The 19,339-nt window shown below is 35.5% G+C and overlaps 1 protein-coding gene across 1 annotated transcript; it reads right to left on the reverse strand.

Moving 5' to 3' along the window:
* Positions 1–1,098: 1,098 nt before the first annotated feature.
* On the reverse strand, positions 1,099–3,715 carry LOC143602853 (protein CHLORORESPIRATORY REDUCTION 6, chloroplastic-like). The gene is made up of 4 exons (XM_077079832.1): positions 3,456–3,715; positions 2,520–2,651; positions 2,212–2,420; positions 1,099–1,384 (listed from the first exon to the last, which is right to left on the reverse strand). The coding sequence occupies exons 1-4, from the start codon at positions 3,655–3,657 to the stop codon at positions 1,178–1,180; spliced, it is 750 nt and encodes a 249-aa protein (XP_076935947.1). The 5' UTR covers positions 3,658–3,715; the 3' UTR covers positions 1,099–1,177.
* Positions 3,716–19,339: the final 15,624 nt, after the last annotated feature.

A 19,339-nucleotide genomic window follows, 5' to 3' on the forward strand; every position in this document is an offset into this window, starting at 1 on the left:
GAAAATGGAAATAGTAATTGGGCTATCTTGGGTCAAACACTTGGGCTAACCTCTAAGAGCATTCTCAGTCTGTCCTTCATCATTATCACTATAATTACACTGCAAAATAATATATTTTTATAATACCGTTCAATTAAATAATAATTTTTTATATATTTATCATTACAGTTTTTTCTCTTTTCTATTGACAACAAATTCAACAAATTTTAAAAAATAAATATAGGCAAACAAAGTTTCCTCAAATTTATAAAAAAAGTTTACCATATTTCTCTCGTCATCATGTAATTTATACTCAAGCCATTCACAACCCCACCAAATAATTAGCAAATTCCCTTTATATAGTTTTTAGAGATATATTGGGAATGCTCTAAGAAAGTTGGGCTTACTTTTTGGACTTCCACCACTTACGTTTTGTTTTTTTTTTTTTCACTATATTTCAATTCTCATTTCTCTTAAAATTTCAAATGCGGGTTTAGCATATGTGATTTATGAAGTTTGGTCACAACTCTCATTTTATTCAAAAGTTTTTTCTTTTGTAACTGGAACCTTAAGAGATTTTACTGTGTCATTACCATCCAAATCGTCAACACTGTCTATATTTTATGATTAAATTAAAGGCAAACCGTCCTTTTGTTTTGTTTATTATCTCTAACTTTTAAGCCACTTTTTACATATAATAACAACTAACCTCTAATTTTAAACGTTAAAAGACACTTAACCAACCCCCCCCCCCCCTCCCGCCATTTGGCCGATAGCTAGTCATCAGAACTTTACTTTTTCAACCTATACGGGTATGAAAATTTTTACTAACGCTTAAACAAAAAGATTGTGATCGGTGTTGATGGTATCAACCCAAGCCATCGACCGCACCTTCCTTCTCGGACATCCACGGTTCGCATTCGGATTTGATGCAGTCACTTGACGATATGAACAGTCAAAGACGAGATAATTACTCACCCGTATGTTGTAATCCTTTTATTTGGCCATCCATTGTGTAACTGTGTTTGTATAATACCAAATGATCAAGTTTGTGGTTATAGGCACCATTTACTTGATTATAAAGTACTTTTATATAAATTCGTTTGATATCCTTCTAAAGATGAAACAAGTTGCCAATGAATCATGCTGAAGTTTTGAGTATAGAGATGAAAAATTGAAAACGGATGTCAATCAGAACTTATGGAGACGAACTAGGATATTGATCGATCATGTCAAACAATTCGTCTCCAATACCAAACCCGAGCATCCTTGCCATATCTTTAACCTTCACTCTAGGCTTTGGGGTTCCATTTTCTTTTAACCAAGAGTATGTTATAAACACTTTCTTCATTATGAACAATTCTAATGCCTCAGGATTGAACACCACTCCCATTCTCATACTCATCTGCAAAATCAATAACACATTAGGTAATTCTTTAATTAATTGCATACCTTAGCCATGTAATTACATATAGTATACCCCCACACTAGGATGCTCATTATACGGTTTGAAATTGAATAAACGGGAACCAAACTGAATTGATATACAAATTCGGTTTTCAGTATTATAAATCTAAGTTTGTTTAATCAGAATAAGGGTTGGTTCAAATAAAAACCACTAAGATACTTGAAAACTCACTAAACCACTTTTGAACACCAATTTTTTTAATTTATATTTTTTCATTCTTTTTATATGTTACAAATTTTTACCAAAATAAAAGGCTATATATATAGCTCGTAATCGACATTTATTTACCTCGTATTAGCCAAACTCAATCTAATAACAAATACATAAAAAAGGTTATTATATTAAAACTGCAATCTAACCATATTCGGATTCGGATTTGAGCTTCCTAAATTTCTTCAATTTTCAATTTCGGTTGAAAAAAAATTCAAACAAAACAGAAGAACACCACCGGTGCCCAGTTGTCATTGGTCATCATTAGCCGCCATAGAAGCAAATATGGCGGATGACCCATTCTGATACTCTCTTTGAAAAAAAACGGCTCGTATCAAGACAAACCCATTTTGGTCAAAACGTGTTCTACTCCCAAGCAAATTGATCGATACTTTTTTGAATTGATGCATTTTAATTATAACCCGATTTGCTCACAACCTATTTTGGTTAGAACCAGTTTTGACATGTTACCCGACCTAACCTCGGCCTTTTGTACCCAACCCAATCCTAGATATTTGCCACCTCTAATCAAAGTTTTAGAACATATAGCACACCTGGTGAGGGACTAACATAGCTGCATAACGTGCAAGTTCTCCGGCTCGCCAGTCTAATAAAACAGGAAGCCATGGATATGTAGCATCGAGTCTAACAAACCATAATCTAATGTCCGGGAATTCCGATAGCTCTCGAGGATCATGTTCATCGTCTCGGTTATAATTAATCGTGAATCCTATCGTGCGTTCGAGAAATTCCCTTGGATCAACTAGAAGCATACGTACATAGCATGATAACAATTAAATTAATAAACCACAAATGTGTTACAACTATTTATGTTACTTGGGTTTTAAGCAATGATACTAACCGGATGAAGTTGTTGTGATCCCGGTATCATCAGAAAATGGAGATAAATCCAGACGGCGAATCGACTCATTGTTGATGATAACTTCGTATCTACCTTCTTTTGGAGGCATTGGTGGAGGTGCTGGTTCTACATCTGTTGGTATAATTAAAATAAGTTATTGTTTCTTAGTTGAACTAACTCAAATCTAGTTATAAGCAGTGAAGCATTGTCTAGTTTGGACGGTTTTGATGAAAATTACAGGCCAAACTACAGTTTTTAGGAAGTAAAGGCAAGCTAAACTGACCGGTTTTTGGCGGTTCTGTTTTACGATTTAAAATGATTTTTTTTAAATCGTTAGTTGGCATCAAAAATTAAATAAATGATGGTTAACAACAAAATACTTTTAACTGATAAAAAAAATAAAAGAAAACATAAAAAATGAAAAAGTTAAACGCAAGTAACTAACAATCAACTTTTTAGCTTTTTTCAAAATTATTAATTTCTGTAATTTAAAAGGATAATGATCGTTTATGAATATACTACATAAGTTTAATTAGATATTTAGAAAAAATAAATAAGACAAACCACAATCATTTATACGGCCGGTTCCAAGTAATCAAAAAGAGTAGCGATTTAGTTTGTTACCCGCTCGCCTTCTGTTTCGATATAATCAAAAACGATTATTTATATTTTTAAATAGTTTTACTTTAGCATTCTATTGAAATGCAGCGTACCATATAAATCTCAAACCTAAGTAACTAACTAACTGACCAACTTGCTTTGGCTTGACGGTTTGATTGGTTTCAAACAGTTTTATGGTTTACGAACATCCCTAATTAATATTGGTTTGTAACATGCATATAGGAATCCAAAAATAACACGAAATATACTTGTACAATTTCACAATGAAAATAGAAAGCAATTGAATTTAGCTGACGATGATAAAGGATAACCTACTTTCTTGTTCATCATATAATGAGAGGTCAAAGTTCCCACTGGGATTGAATGCTACGGATACTGCAACTTGTGCTCTTTCTCGACCTAACTGCGAAGAAAATGATATATCGGAGACGGGTTTGAAGAAAAATGATGGGTTTAGTGAATGAATTGTCTTATTTAATGGAGAAGAAAGTGGTGAGAATGGCTTGATGGAAGCCATTGATGTGGTTGTTACTGAGGTTGAAGAGATTATCTTGGTATTTGTTTTGTTTTGTTTGGATTGGTTTATCCACTTTCGTTGATGGCCTAGTGTTTCTGGTCATATCCGTTTGGGCTTCGTTTCAATGGACTTGATATGTAGTTTTGAATATTTTTCTTTTTTTTATATTTATCATAAATAAATATATTCTTTTATCAATAATTTAAAAAAAGACCAGCAGGAGCTTCCGCAACGACGGGCTTGAACAAGCCGTCCGGAAGATGGGGAAGAAGCGGACGAGAAAGGAACAGTTGACATCAACGTGGAGCAAGTTTGTGAGTGTGAGGTCTCTAGCTGCAAACAATTTCAATAAAAAACCAGATATTTGAATATTTCACATATTAAAATCTAGAGAAAATTTCAAACTAGTCATTTTTACCATGGTTTTCCATAAATAAGCCTAAGACCAAACAAAATACACAAACTAGCCAAAATATTCCGTCTGATCAGACGGAAACCTTTTCTGACCCGACGGAATTTTTACCCTATCCCGACGCGCCACGTAGCATACTATTCTATCGGATCCGACGGCTTACGGTTTTGTCGGACGGATTAATGAAACAAACCGACGTAATAATAAATAGCCGTATCTGACGGTTCAGTTCATGCTTCCGTCGAATCCGACTGTTTAATTTATCCGACGAACCCTAGATTTTTAAACTTGGGGTTTTTTTATTTTGAGTTCTAGAGTGAAATTGAACACTATGGTTGTGTTCTTTTCGAAAAGCCAAGCGATTTACACTATGGTTGGTTATGGAGGTTTAGGGTTTGAGAGGTAGAAGATGAAGAATTTCGTCGGACCCACTAAAATTTCATTGGATCCTATGGAACTTTAAGAAATTCCGTCGGATCCATTAATGCGTTGACATGTGACGCGATTTTAAAGGTAAAAAAAATTCCGTCGGATCAGAATCAGTTTCCGTAGGATCCGACGGAATTTTTTATCTAGTTTGGGTATTTTGTTTGGTCTTGGGCTATTTCTAGGAAATTATGGTTAAAAATGGCTAGTTTGAGAATTTTCCCTAAAATCTATGGTTTTTAGAAAAAAAAAAACATTTAAAAAACACAATACATCCCTAAATATAAAAATTACATAAAATAAAAAAAATTGTGTATGTTAATAAAGCATAATTAAGTTAAAAGAGTTAAGTGTCATTGTAGTACCTATAGTTTGTTCAATTGCGCAACTTTAGTACCGTCTTTGAATTTATTGCAAGTGGCTACCTCACTTTTTTAAAACTTGCAATTTTAGTACTTTTTTTCTAACCCCGTCTATTTTGTTTGTTAAGTTAGGGGCAAATTAGTAATTTTGATTATTTTATTTATTTTTTCTCTTAGCTAAGTGTCATTGTCATACCTTCGGTTTGTTCAATTACGCAACTTTAGTACCTTTTTTGAATTTATTGCAACTAGATACTTTGATTAGTTTTGGATAAACAGACAAACCAAAAGAGACATTACATATTACAATTAAAAGATCATCTCTAACCCTAAATGAACAGATCAACCCCCCTCCCCGCACTCGTTGATCTTTCAAACCCTAACCATTGTTCATCTTCAAGTTCAATGAATTACGATATATTGTTTTGTCCATGTGATTCGTCAATCGTCATTCATCTACAAGTTCAATTGATGTTATACCAAGGGATGCGAAGTTTTGTGATTGTTATTTGGCCTGATCCTCCGATGTGTTAAAGAACTACTGTCATCATACCCGAACTTTTGAAAAAAAAAATCAATGCACATAAAGAAAATGCAAGAAAATGGCTAAGATGAACTCGGATCTTGAGCTACGAGAAGTAAATTGGCAATCAAGAACAAAAGGCTAAAAAAATATGTTATATAATTCATGGTTGTTTTTCATCTTCTATCTTGTATTTAGTTATCTTTTAATTGTAATATGTAATATGTAATATGTAAATGTCTCTTTTGGTTTGTCTGTCTATCCAAAACTAATCAAAGTATCAAGCTGCGGTAAATTTAAAAAAATGTGCTAAAGTTGCATAGTTGAACAAACCACATGTATGAAAATGACAATTAGCTCAAAAGAGAAAATAAATAAAATAATTGAAATTACTAATTTACCCTTGACTTAACCGAAAACATAGACGGAGTTAGAAAAAAAATACTAAAATTGCAAGTTTTAGAAAAGTAAGGTAGCCATTTGCAATAAATTCAAAGACAGTACTAAAACTGCGTAATTGGACAAACCACAAATACTAAAATGACACTTAACTCAAAGTTAAAATGAACATTATGAACCCTATCTCAATCATCCAAAACCACCGTATTAAAGCACCCTCCAACTTCATCCAAGAATTATAACTGTAAAAGGTTTTGGACCAACATTCACAAACTTATGTTTGAATAATATTCTATAGTCGACAATGGTTAACTCGAAAATGCCGGTGTCTATATTTTGAATGCTATTAAACAAATCCTTAGATACAAAAGAAGCAGTCTAATTTACTCTATAGTTTACAACCGGCATCAACCCGAGTAAAATAAAACGCACCCAAAGGAATACCAATATGCACTGCTTCAGCAATAAATTTATTAAAGAACCTGGCTGAAGACTGAGAGAATATAGTGAACAACCTGAACGAACATGTGACATTGTTAGATACCGAATTAAAGCGACCCAAGTACCTCAACAATGACATAGTTAAACAAACGTGTGGCATTGTGTTTAATAAACACCGAATTATCCCAAATAGATAGAATACCACCTGAACGACCCGACTCCTAGCAGAACTAACTGTCAAATCAAAGTTATAGTTCCTCCGCATATCTAACTTTAAGAATATCAACAAAAATAATATTGAGTCTCTTGCAAAATCATAAAATATACACCGTGGTTACAACTTAGATTCTTATTCTATTTACGCAAACTCACAAATGTTAATAGACATTATATTCATTGAGCAACCATGCGACATATCATACATCATAACGTCAGTAAATTCTATGTTTCTAAAGAATTGAATTAAACAATGACTCCCCCATGAATTTCTTTTATTTTCATTGAGTTAAAGTGATTTTATAATAAAATTAGATAAAAACTTTTTTTCTTTGGTATGATTTTTGTGACACAAATTGTTTCTAGATTTTGCATAATCAATATTTTCTAGTAAATCTATAATTGACATAGTATATGGAAGAATAAGAAAAAAAAAATTAAGTTAAAAGAGTTTAAGAACATCTTTGTTATCAATAAAACGATCTTACTATAGGCACTTTAAACTAGTTCTCTTAACCTAGCTGGCGTGACTCATTTATCTAAAGGAGCGTTGAAATTTAAATATGAGCCCTGCTAGTAAATATATTGTGTTATGACAATAGATATTTCCTTGTTATTAGATTATTTGGTTACCTTAGTTAACAGATACATATTGTAATATATATAGTCGCAAATCATGGTTAATGAGACACAATTGATTGCTTTCATGGTATTAGAGCGCAGCCGCTCGAAACCCTAATCAATCTCAGCCGTAGTCATCTTCTATCGACCTCGGTCAATCTGTTATTTCATCATCCCTCCTTTAGTTTTTGACCATCTCGATGGGAGACAAAGAAGCACCCAAACAACCGCAGCAACTCCACCCTGTTTATTCAGTCACCAACATCCAGCAAAAGGTCCGGAAACTTGACGGGGAAAAGGTCTCGTATTCCTCATGGGTTCAACTATTCCAGTTGCACGCACAAGCTTATCGGGTCCTCTCTCACATCGATGGCACTGACCTGCCACCCAAAACCGATGCTGATTACCCTTCCTGGTTGGAAATCGACTCCGTAGTCCTACAATGGATCTACGGTACCATGTCAGATAAAATCTTGGGTCGTGTTCTTACTCCAAAATCCACTGCTTATGAAGCATGGATTCGCCTTCGGAACATATTTCTTAATAACAATGGACCCCGTGCGGCCTCCTTGGAAACCGAGTTTGTCAACCTTACCCTTAAATCCATGCCATCAGTTGAAGCCTACTGCCAACGTCTTAGGACTCTAGCCGACCATCTAAACGATGTTGAATGCCCAGTTAATGAACGTCGTTTGGTACTTCAACTGGTTCGTGGTTTACCGATAGAATACGACAATGTGGGTTCTCAGTTGAATAAAGAAATGCCCACGTGGGAACTGGCTTGTGAGATGCTTGAATCTGAACACCTTCGCCACCAAGCTCGTGACACCCTTGCCAAATTCCAGGCGATTGATGCTCCTGTCCAAGGTAACCATCAGCCCAGGTACAATCATGATAGCCGTAATGGGCCACGACCCAATACCAATAACTATGTAGGCAACAACACTAATCGTAAACCTGCTTCTCGTGGTAATGGGTCGAGACTCGGTAATAATCAAAGCTCTGGAAGTCATGGCCAAAGATTTAATCATAACAATAATTATGGGGCAGCCGTAACACTCATACCCAACATGGGCGTAATGGACCTGGGCCATATAACTCTTATCCGTATTATGGGCCGGCTTGGTATCCTCCACCATGTCCTTTCCCAACCTAAGGTAACTGGCCTGGCCCATGGACATACCCACAGCATGCAGCTCCGGCTCAACCAGCTGCTCATGCTGGTTCAATATCTCACGCTGCTCCTTCGGCCCAAGCCCACAACTGAGTTTGATGTGATGCAGCCCACTCACTTAGCCCAAGCTTTTCAAGCTATGGCAATGGCACCCCCTGGCAATCAATGGAATATGGATATAGGGGCCACATCCCATATTGCTGCAGACCCAGGTATAATCTCTACACTTTCTCCGTATTCACCTATAGAGTCTGTATTAGTCGGTAATGGCAATCGCATTCCCGTCCTCGGTTCGGGTCACTCTACCATTAATACCTCGTCTAAATCGTTTCAACTTAAAGATATATTGTATAATCCAACCTTTATAAAAAACCTTATATCCGTTCGTAAGTTTTCAATAGACAATTATGTTTCGGTTGAATTTGAGCCATTCGGTTTTTCTGTGAAGGATTTTCAGGATGGCATGCTCCTGAGTCGTCACAATAGCTCTGGGATCTCTATCCCTTCACTAAAGACTCATTGGCTTCTACTTTTGTCTCGACTACTTCCCAGTTCTGGCATGATCAGCTTGGACACCCGGGTTGACCTGTTATGGATTTTCTTTCTTTTAATAACATTATTCCATGTAATAAACTCCATGGGTCTTTAGTTTGCCATGCCTGTCAATTAATTAAACATAAACGTTTCCTTTTTTTTTATTCTGTTACGAATACTATGGTACCTTTTGCTATTGTTCATTGTGATTTATGGACGTCTCCTGTGCTTAGTACAGCGGGTTATAAATATTATATGGTGTTAATTGATGATTATACCCAATATACATGGGTCAACTCTTTAAAATTTAAATCTGAAGTTTTCACCAAATTTACCCATTTTTATGTTTTTGTTCGAACACAGTTTAATCTGCAAATTCAAACTTTCCAATGTGATATGGGAGGAGAGTTCAATAACCACACCTTTTCTGACTTTGCCTCTCAACATGGTATGCAATTTTGGTTTTCATGCCCACACACTTCCCAACAAAATGGGAAATCCGAGCGCATGATCCGTCGTCTAAACGACATCATGCTCTCCCTCTTGGTCCATGCATCTCTCCCTACCAATTTTTGGGTTGAAGCCATTCATACAGCATGTTATCTACATAACATCATTCCTACTAAATTACATGATTACAACACACCCACTGCAATTCTCTACAAACGACATCCAAGCTATGATCATCTTCGTGTCTTCGGATGTGCGTGCTACCCAAACACATCTGCTACCCGGTTGCACAAGCTTGAACCACGATCAACACTTTGTGTTTTTCTTGGTTATCCCGCCAACTACGGTGGGTATCGTTGCCTTGAAGTCTCCACGGGAAAGGTTATTTTTTCCCGACATGTAATCTTTGATGAATTACGGTTTCCACTCGCGTCGTTCACCGAACCCAAATCATATGCTTCGTTTATTCCTAGCCCGTCCCCTTTAACACCACCTACAACATTTCCCTTCCAATATCCCAGCCCACATACCCCATCTTCAACCCAACCCAACTCTCCTACCAGCCCAATAACGCCCACCCCACCACAATCCAACTTCCCAGAACCTACTCAACCTATACCCCAGCCCACCCCTCCTGTCTCACCCACTGTATCCCAACTCTCAAGCCCATCCCCGATCCCATTACATCCCATGCTCACTCGAGCCAAGGCCGGTATCACCAAACCCAAGCTACCATTCAATCTCTCTACCGTTACTCAACAACCAATTTCACCTCTTCCTAAGTCCAACTTATCCGCTCTCTCTGACCTGAACTGGAACCATGCCATGGCCATTGAATACAAAGCTCTATAGGATAATAATACGTGGGAGCTTGTACCGAGACCATTAGATGCCCCTGTTATAAGGAGCATGTGGTTGTTTAAACACAAATTTCTTGCCGATGGTTCATTGGCAAGATACAAGGCTCGATTGGTGGTTAATGGTAAAGTCAAACTGTGGGTGTTGATTGTGATGAAACGTTAAGCCCGGTGGTTAAATCCACTACTATCCGAGGTTATGCCTCAACTTTCAAAATATTTTTAAATCTTCTTAATTTTTGGTAGATTATATTTTATTGTGGGAAATTCCTTAAGAATTCCCGTGTTGTGTTTTGTTTTGTTTCTTCACCTTGAAGCGTAGGAGTGTGACAAATCTCGTACAACCACATAACTTCAAGTGGTACCCGTAATCGTCTAAACGGTTACTTGGTAAACATAACCGGCTAAACGGTTATACTTCCAACTTTTTTGTTTTAAATTATTTTAAATGCTTAGTTGGGTGAAAAATCCATGGAAATCCATGGGCACTCCAACTATTCATTTCTTAAATCATTTTCGATTTGATTTTGGGTTGGAACGTATCGTCCGGAGTGGTTCGTGAGATACACCAACTATTTATATTTGATTCGTTAATTCGATATTTAGTTGAGTCGGTTAAATGCCATGTAACGCTCAGGGTCCGAACAACTCCATTGATTTGATAATTCGTTAATTAGTTGGGTCAGTTAAATGCCATATACACGCTCATGGGCTGACCAACTCAATTGTTTATTACTCGTTATTTGAATTGGGCCAACAAATTGCCATGGAACGCTCATGGGAGGCCAATTCACAAACTTATGTTGTTTTATTTAGTTAGGCCATTCAAATTACCATGGAAAGCTCGTCGGAGGTCAACTCGATTGATATGCTTGGTTATTTTATTTTTGAAAAATTTTATAAAACATTATTTACTTAAATGCTTCAAACTCATATATATTATTTTAATTATTGACTCATCATTGAGTCTTCACTAATATTAATACATATACATACGCATCCCCATTATTTCATATCAACTCATTCCTACAACTTACCCATCATTTCATTAAAAATTTCATCCTTGGTCCTCGTAGAACGTCTTCCCTAGGAAATCATCGTAATCAACGTCGTTTGCCTACTTCTCGGGATTTCCATTCGACTACTAGAATCGACAAGGAGTTTGCTGCAACTAGAATCGACAAGGAGTTTGCTGCTATATTCCGTTAACCAAACGACCGCCAATCTCAACAAAACTAAATACACCGAACAAGAAATCTTATACTAACTCATATCCATTAAAATATTATTTAAATTATATTTTCTTAATTATATCCATATCCTCAAACTATAAATTTCTAAGTACATTTAAATCCTTATCCTCAACTTTAAAATTATAAATATTTATTACCTCTTGCTTTTCTCAATATCATGATGATTTTCACAACTTATTTTTCACTTTATAAATCTTTATTATTAAAATTCAATTATAGTAAATTTTATTATTATTAAACTAAATTATGTATTCTCTAAATTTAATTTATATTTTTAAATTAAAAATTTTCCATTAATTAATTTAACTTTTATTATTAAATTGACTTTTGATTGAACCTTCATCGTAAAAATTTCAACTCCCTACTTTGATTTTTTTGAGAATCTTGAACGTTTTAAATGATAAATTCGTAGTGTTAGAATAGTCATGGTGGTTCATGCATTTCTAGTCTCGCATTTATCTTATTTTATGCTTCACTTTAATTTAAAATTTGTTATTTACTTAAATTTCCATTATCTATAATTCAATTTACATACTCCCAAATATTTATAACGATTTTGTAAAAAAGAAAAATCCACGAATTCCCAATTTAATCTAATTTAATATCTTTAATTACCTACTTTATATTTTATCTAATCTTAAAGATTTAATTGGAATAGGACTATCTCGGTGGTTCGGGAATATCCGCTTCCCATTTTAATATATTAAACAACTTAATTCAAATAAGTATATTTTCGTATTATCATTAATATTTAAATTACTAACAATTTTAATATTTTAGAATATCTTAATAGAATTAATCTAAATCTAAAAAATCACCAACTTTAAAAGCTATGACCTTATATTAACTTCTCTTTAAACTCATAAGTACTTAAATTAACTAAACTCGACTCACCAAAAATTTTCGTTAACTATATATTCTCGATCTTAAGAACTTCATTCCTAAAAAATACGATCTTTAACAACTCCGCATGTCGTTAACTATTTGTTATAAAATAAACCCTTGCGTAATTCATTCCCTGAGTAAAATTCCTTTCTCGAAGTTAATCTATTAGGATCTTATATGTCCGTCTCATTTCTTTAATCTCGATTATCACAATAACATCTGTTTCACCAAATCTATTTTCTTCAATTTTCAAAATTTTACTTTTAAAAGCAAAAGAGGTTTTCGAAATCTCACGGTTTTATTAATTCAACTAGAACATTTATTAATTATCATTTGAAATTATATTTAAAATTATCAAGACAATTGTTTTCTCTTAAAAATTTTATTTCAAAACGTTTGTTTCTTACAAAGTGATGATTTTAAATGTTTTATAACCCACATGATGAAACGAATTATACGAACCATCCGACGATAAGAGTAATTATGGTCGCGAAAATAATTATCCGAGTCCTCGCATGGAAATCATAATACGTATAATTATGTGTCATGATTTAGAACCTAAGGTAGCTTGGGTAACGGTACGAATGATGAAATTATAAGGACATGGTGGATATGTCGCTGGTACATCCTATATATAAGTGCCCTTATCGGATTACCATTTGAAGCGTTGCTTCGGTTATTAAGAAGTTCTACGTTATGATATTTTCCTTAAAAGTTTAATTTGTTTTCAAAACGATTATGTTTTGGTTTTCCTTAATTTCGGGACTAAATTCCCTAAAGTAGGGGAGACTGTAACATCTCGGATTTTTCGTTTACGTTTAAACCGACCGGGAATAATTTAGATTTTCATTATTAAACAAAAATAATATATTTAAGTTTCTAATGTTCAATTTATACCCCTCATACTTTATATAATGTCTAAATCCTTATTTAAAACATAAAAAGTTCAATAATGGACCAAATATCAAACTACAGGGACTAAAAATGCAAAAAAAAAATAAAAAATTTCCCCATTGTGGCCCGGGAAGCTGCGTGACGGGACAACCCTAGGTGGCCGCGCGGTGCAACGGGGTACCTACACATATCGTTTAAGCCTTAGTTCGTTTTCTAGTTCGTTTAAGGTATAAAATCGTTTATTTTAGGCATGTTAGAGTGAATTAAGGTCCAAGTAAACATCATACAACTAAAATACCATTCCTAATTCGTTTTCCCTTGTCCAAGACCAGATCTTTGTGAATAAATCGAAGATTCTTTCCTTTAAATCGCATATACTTGCTTAAACGGGCCAAAAAGCCCATATTTGGTTCGTTTTAGCTATTCTTATATAAACACATCATAATTCCCTGCTGTAAACCTTAACCTAACCCTAATACATCTCCTCCAGCCGTCACCTACCTCTGCTCATTTTCAAACCCTTCGGTTTTTGCATATTCGTTAAAGACACAAGCCTTGACTTTTGACTTTGCTTGTACGTTGATATTTGACTCGTTATATCTCTTGATCCTTTCACTTTCTGGGTAAGTTGTAAACTGTAAAATTGTTCATACATATTCCCTAGTCAATAACCTTCAATCAATTTCTAAGATTGAAGGGTATTGACTGGTCAATGGTTTTAAAACCCGATAAAGGGTAAAACAGTCAACAACTTTGACTTCTCGTTTTCTCATACTTCTGGTCGGATTCAATGTTCGGTCCAGAAGACTTTTCTTCTCGTAATTAAATTTTAAGGGTTCTGACCAAAACCCAACTCCCGACTCGAAGTTCGGATTCTGGTCAGACTCGACTCGTTTAAACATTAAAATCAACATAACTAGAGTTCTACTCATCCGTTTGGATTGATTCCAGCGGAATTAAGTTCATTTTTATTTATAGTTTCATATCACAAAGTTTCAGATTTTGATCATTAATCTCGTTGGACGTGTATTGGACGACTCGCTTAAATCATTAGTTCGTTTGTCGAATTTATTAATCACTTGCCTTCCGTCTAAGGTGAGTTTGATCATTCCCCTTTTTATCTACTGTTTTCAAACGTTTTGGGGACATATGCGTACTTATTCATTTTTTCTATCTATATATATACACAAAATCGCAAATATAATCATTGTGTGAATATCAGTTGAATGTTATTTGCTAGTTGCTATATGTTTAATTGTTTACTTGATAATGTTTCAGAGAAGTCCAACATATCCCTTTGTAGAGGGTTCTCATTAGTATGATCATACGGCCGTCTTAATAACCGGAGCCCGATTCGCTTGGCAAAGGTAAAACGACAACCTTAGTCATTGTAATCAATGCCCGATTCGCTTGGCAACGATTTCATTGGCACACACGATTTGGTTATATGCATGTTTGTTATGATTCGATTGATTATTATCACATGGTTGGTTTGCGCATTTATCATTTATCAACTATATATATATATGCTATTATTTAATGTTTCAAAATTGGTGATCATCTCACTCAACATGTGTTGTTGACAAACTCCATTTTCTACGCATATGCAGGTTGCTTAGTTTGAAGTATCGATATGTAGTCAAGACCATAGGTTATATTGAAGACAAACTTAAATTTAATTGATTGTATTTATTTAATTGAATTGTTTTGTTGTATTTGATTATTGTGTGTACATTTGAATTAAAATAATTAATTAGATATTGTCACATTTTATTTATGATTGTATCTTCGAGCTGTGAGCAATCGGATCACGCCCCGACATTTCCGCCTTAGGTTGGGGTGTGACAAATAAAGTCTCTCTATGGGTTAAAGCAAGCACCGCGTGCATGGTATCATCGCTTCGCTACATTTATTCCTACTTGTGGTTTCAAGAGTAGTGTATGCGATACCTCTCTATTTGTTACAAGAAGGGATCTCAAGTGGCATATCTATTACTATATGTGGATGATATCATCCTTACTGCTTCGGACCATGGGCTTTTACGCAGCTTATTTCCACATTGTAAAAAGAATTTGCGATGACCGACCTCGGAGACCTCCACCATTTTCTTGGGATTCAGGTTGACAAGAAACACGGTGGCTTATTTTTATCGCAGTATTTTAATGCTGCCGACATTTTACGTTGTGCAAACATGTCGGCCTGCAAACCCTCCTCTACTCCGGTGGATATCGGGTCTAAGTTAAGTGATGATAGAGGACCACCAGTTGCCGACGGTAGTTTAGATCGAAGTCTTGCGGGTGCCTTACAATATTTGACCTTCACGCGTCCCGATCTATGTTATGCCGTACAGCAAGTTTGTCTTTTCATGCATGATCCTCGAGAGCCACATCTACAATTTCTTCGTCGCATTTTGTGGTATGTCAAGGGAACGATGGATTTCGGGATTCAGATCTCACCATCCTCCTCCACTAAACTCACCGCCTATTCTGATGCTGATTGGGGAGGATGTCCCGACTCACGTCGTTCTACATCTGGATTCTGTGTTTTTATGGGTGACAATCTCATATCGTGGAGTTCCAAACGCCAAACCACCATCTCTCGCTCTAGTGCTGAGGCTGAGTATCGAGGTGTTGCTAACACCGTCGCTGAAACAAGCTGGATTCGTAATCTCTTACTTGAACTTGGGGTGGTCACGCGTACTGCTACAATCGTTTATTGTGATAATATTTCAGCAGTTTATTTATCTCAAAATCTGGTTCAACATCAACGAACTAAACACGTGGAATTAGATATTCATTTTGTTCGTGAAAAGGTTCGTATCGGAGACGTTCGTGTGTTACATGTTCCTGCTGAATACCAATACGCTGACTTCTTTACAAAGGGATTATCAAAGCAGCTATTTACTCGTTTTCGATCCTGTTTGTGCCTGCGTCCAGCTACGGCTCAAACTATGGGGGCCTGTTAGTAAATATATTGTATTATGGCAATAGATATTTCCTTGTTATTAGATTATTTGGTTATCTTAGTTAACAGATACATATTGTAATATATATAGTCGCAAATCATGGTTAATGAGACACGATTGATTGCTTTCAAGCTCAACTTGTAAAAAATAACAATTTTGTGATGGTCAAAGGTTCTTCAATTACAATGAATGGCTATCAATATATAAACAAAGATGCAAAATTAGAAGCCCTAAATCAAGGCAACAGTCTAGGAGCCCATATGACAATAGAATAAAATCAACCAATATTAGTGGAAGAAGATATGCTATGCCATATCGCTTTACTCCCCTTCAAGTTGGATCGTGAAGATTCGTAACACCTAACTTGTAAAGTAAGGTGAGGAAGTGGTCGGTGCCCAAGGGTTTGGTGAGTAGATCGGCAAGTTGTACCTTTGTGTCAATTTTCATTGTTTGGATTTCCTTCGATGCATCCCCTAACGAAATACCAGTCTATTTCGACATGTTTGGTTCACTCTTGAAATACAGGGTTATTTGCTATATGTCGGGCTGCTTGATTGTCACAAAATAATTGTATCGGTCCATCTTGGGAAACATTAAGTTCTTTTAGAAGCCATCACATCCATAACATCTCGCTAACCACAGTTGCCAAAGCTCGATACACGGCTTCTATCTAATATCAAGAACAAAATATTGTTTCTTTAATTTCCATGATATAGGGGCACCTCCCAAAAGTAGTAAATAGTTGGTTCATGATCTCCTAGTAAATAGACAACCAAACCAATCTGAGTTATAGGTGGTGAGACTGGTTCCTCCTTCTTTCGATGGTAGCATCCCTTAACCTAGATTCGTCTTAAGATATCAAAGAACATGGTTAGCAGCTTCTAGATGGCTTTCCCTTGGGTCGCCAAATTGGCTCAAAATGTTTACTGTGTAGGCAACTTAGGTCTTGTGGCTTGTACATAAAAGAGTCTTCCGAGTAATCATCTATACTGATTCGCATTTACCCTTGTCTCTTCATCACATTTATCCAGCTTCAACATCTATTCGATTGGAAATTGGCGTGGTCGACAACAGTTATTCCAGTGTCTTGTAAGATATCTAAAATGTATTTTCGTTGGCTTAGCACTAGTCCTTCTTTGGTACGCCAGAAAAAAATTTCAATGGTCCCAGGTCTTTAATACTAAACTTGTTGTCGAGGAAAGTCTTGATTTTTGAATCTTTTCAAGATCGTTGCAATTATTATGACACCACCAACGTAACTTAGTTTAGCAATAAACAAATTTTGTGTTTAGAGAAGGAACAAAGAGTGGTCAGCTCCGATTTTCTTAAACTGACTTCGAGCAAGGAGTTGGTAAATTTTGGTACCAATTTCTCAATACTTGTTTAAGCCTATATTGCATTTTCTTTAGTTCGCAAAACTCTGTTGCCGTCACGTTTTCCAAACCCTTTAGGAATGTTCATGAAATCATAACCCAAAATATAAATAAAAAACAAAAAATCTAAAAAGAAACTAAAATGTTTCCGTCGTTATCCTGGTTATAAAAATTATAAAAAAGAACGATTCTAATTCATTTGTGGTGATAGATTACAATTCATTTGTCAAACACACACATCAAGAATGGAATTGGATTTCAATTCCTTCCAATTATAATTCCTATTGGAATGTTCATATTCCAAATCCAATTCCTTCCAATTTCAAATCCTATGCAAATTTCAATTCCATTCCATTATGTGAAACGAATGGGCCCAAGTTGTCTAAAAATACAAAAGATCTGAAGGAATTGAACTTGTATGGCCAGTGGCGGTGGTTACGGGTGTCGATCATCTGAAATCGGCGGCGAGCGTCGATGGTGGCTGACGAGATGTAAGGTTCAAGGTCGTACCGTCAAGGAGGGTTTATTTGATTTTCAGTTGTTGACAGCGGGACGTTTCCTTTCGTTCATTTTCTGGATCTATGAGAGAGAAGAGGGAAATGTTATTTGGTTTGTGTTTGAATTTGAATTTCTAATAGTAAAGAAACAAAGCTTTCAGAGGAAGACTGCAAAGGGGCTAAAGGAAAAAAGAAGACATAGATAGGGTAATTGATGGACACAGCAACAAGCCTCACCTTATGCAGACAAGTGTATATGGCTTTTAATATGTTGACACGTGTCAGAACCAGTTTTCTTTTATTATATAGTGAGATGATATATATATATATAGATGATGTGATGGGCAATATTGGGCTACAAACTACTACACTCTTAAATTAAAATCGTTCCGCTACTAACGTGGCGCCACGTGTCAAAAATCGTCTCCAATGCAGCTCCTCTATTACAAATAGCCTAATGGGCCATTTGGCTTTCAATGACTGTAATAAAATTCTTTTTTTTTCCCTCTTTTTTATCTCTTTTCTATTAAAAGTTTGTGACTTTTCTTTTTAAAATTTAATACATATCATTAGATCCCTTAAATTGTAATAACTTTTTTTATATTGTGGTACTGGTTTTCATTGGGGTTGGAATTTTTACTTAGATGGTAACGAAACAATGAACCGAACATATTTCTATATCATTTTAGGTGTACCATAACTTTATAGTTGTTTTGTGTTTTCTCTTACGGTTGCTACAGAAAGTGTAGTTATTGCATTGTTACCGCAATGAATCGATATTAGTCATGTCCCCATAACGCGGGTTTAAAGATAAACACACATACATATGGACTGTTGGGTTTATGGAGGCTTAATTGAGCCCGGTTTAGAAGACATATTTTGTAGCAGATTAATTAAATGAATACTAGTGGCAGGCCTGGCCCATATTATTTAATTATGGCCCATTATTAGTTTCTTGGGGATTAAGTTGTAAACCCTAGATAGTTCTCTATTTATATTCGTTGTGTACTTGTAATTCCTCATCACGAGTGAGGCAGAGGCAATAATAAAAGTATCCTGGTTGCAGCCCGTGGACGTAGGTCAGCCGACCGAACCAAGTAAATCTCGCGTGTTCATCTTCGTTTATTATTTTCTCTTGCAGTATTATTGTGTTTGTGTTTGTTTTGCAATACCCGAATCCCTAACAAGTGGTATCAGAGTTGAGGTTACGATTAAACACAAGAGAACACGATCGAGAGAGAAACTATTTAGATCGAACTAGGGTTAAGTTTTTGGTAGGCAGTCGTCCATTAAAACTTGAAGCCCAGATTGCTCGACGGAAGTTGGAAAGTCCATAACAACTCCACGTTTTTTCTGTTTGTGTTAAAATCCAAGAAAAGACAAAAGGTATATATTGCAAT

This window comes from Bidens hawaiensis, unplaced genomic scaffold (genome assembly GCF_021521415.1).
Source record: "Bidens hawaiensis isolate Kalapana, Puna unplaced genomic scaffold, B.hawaiensis_p1.1 tig00059927_1, whole genome shotgun sequence".
In the NCBI taxonomy this organism is placed as follows: Eukaryota; Viridiplantae; Streptophyta; class Magnoliopsida; order Asterales; family Asteraceae; genus Bidens; species Bidens hawaiensis.

Coding starts and splice junctions, on each gene's coding strand:
- LOC143602853 (XM_077079832.1), bottom strand. CDS start 3,657: ATGGCTTCCATCAAGCCATTCTCACCACTTTCTTCTCCATTAAATAAG. Junction 2,421..2,519: donor GATCACAACAACTTCATCCG/GTTAGTATCATT, acceptor GTATGCTTCTAG/TTGATCCAAGGGAATTTCTC. Junction 1,385..2,211: donor CTATGTTAGTCCCTCACCAG/GTGTGCTATATG, acceptor TTGATTTTGCAG/ATGAGTATGAGAATGGGAGT.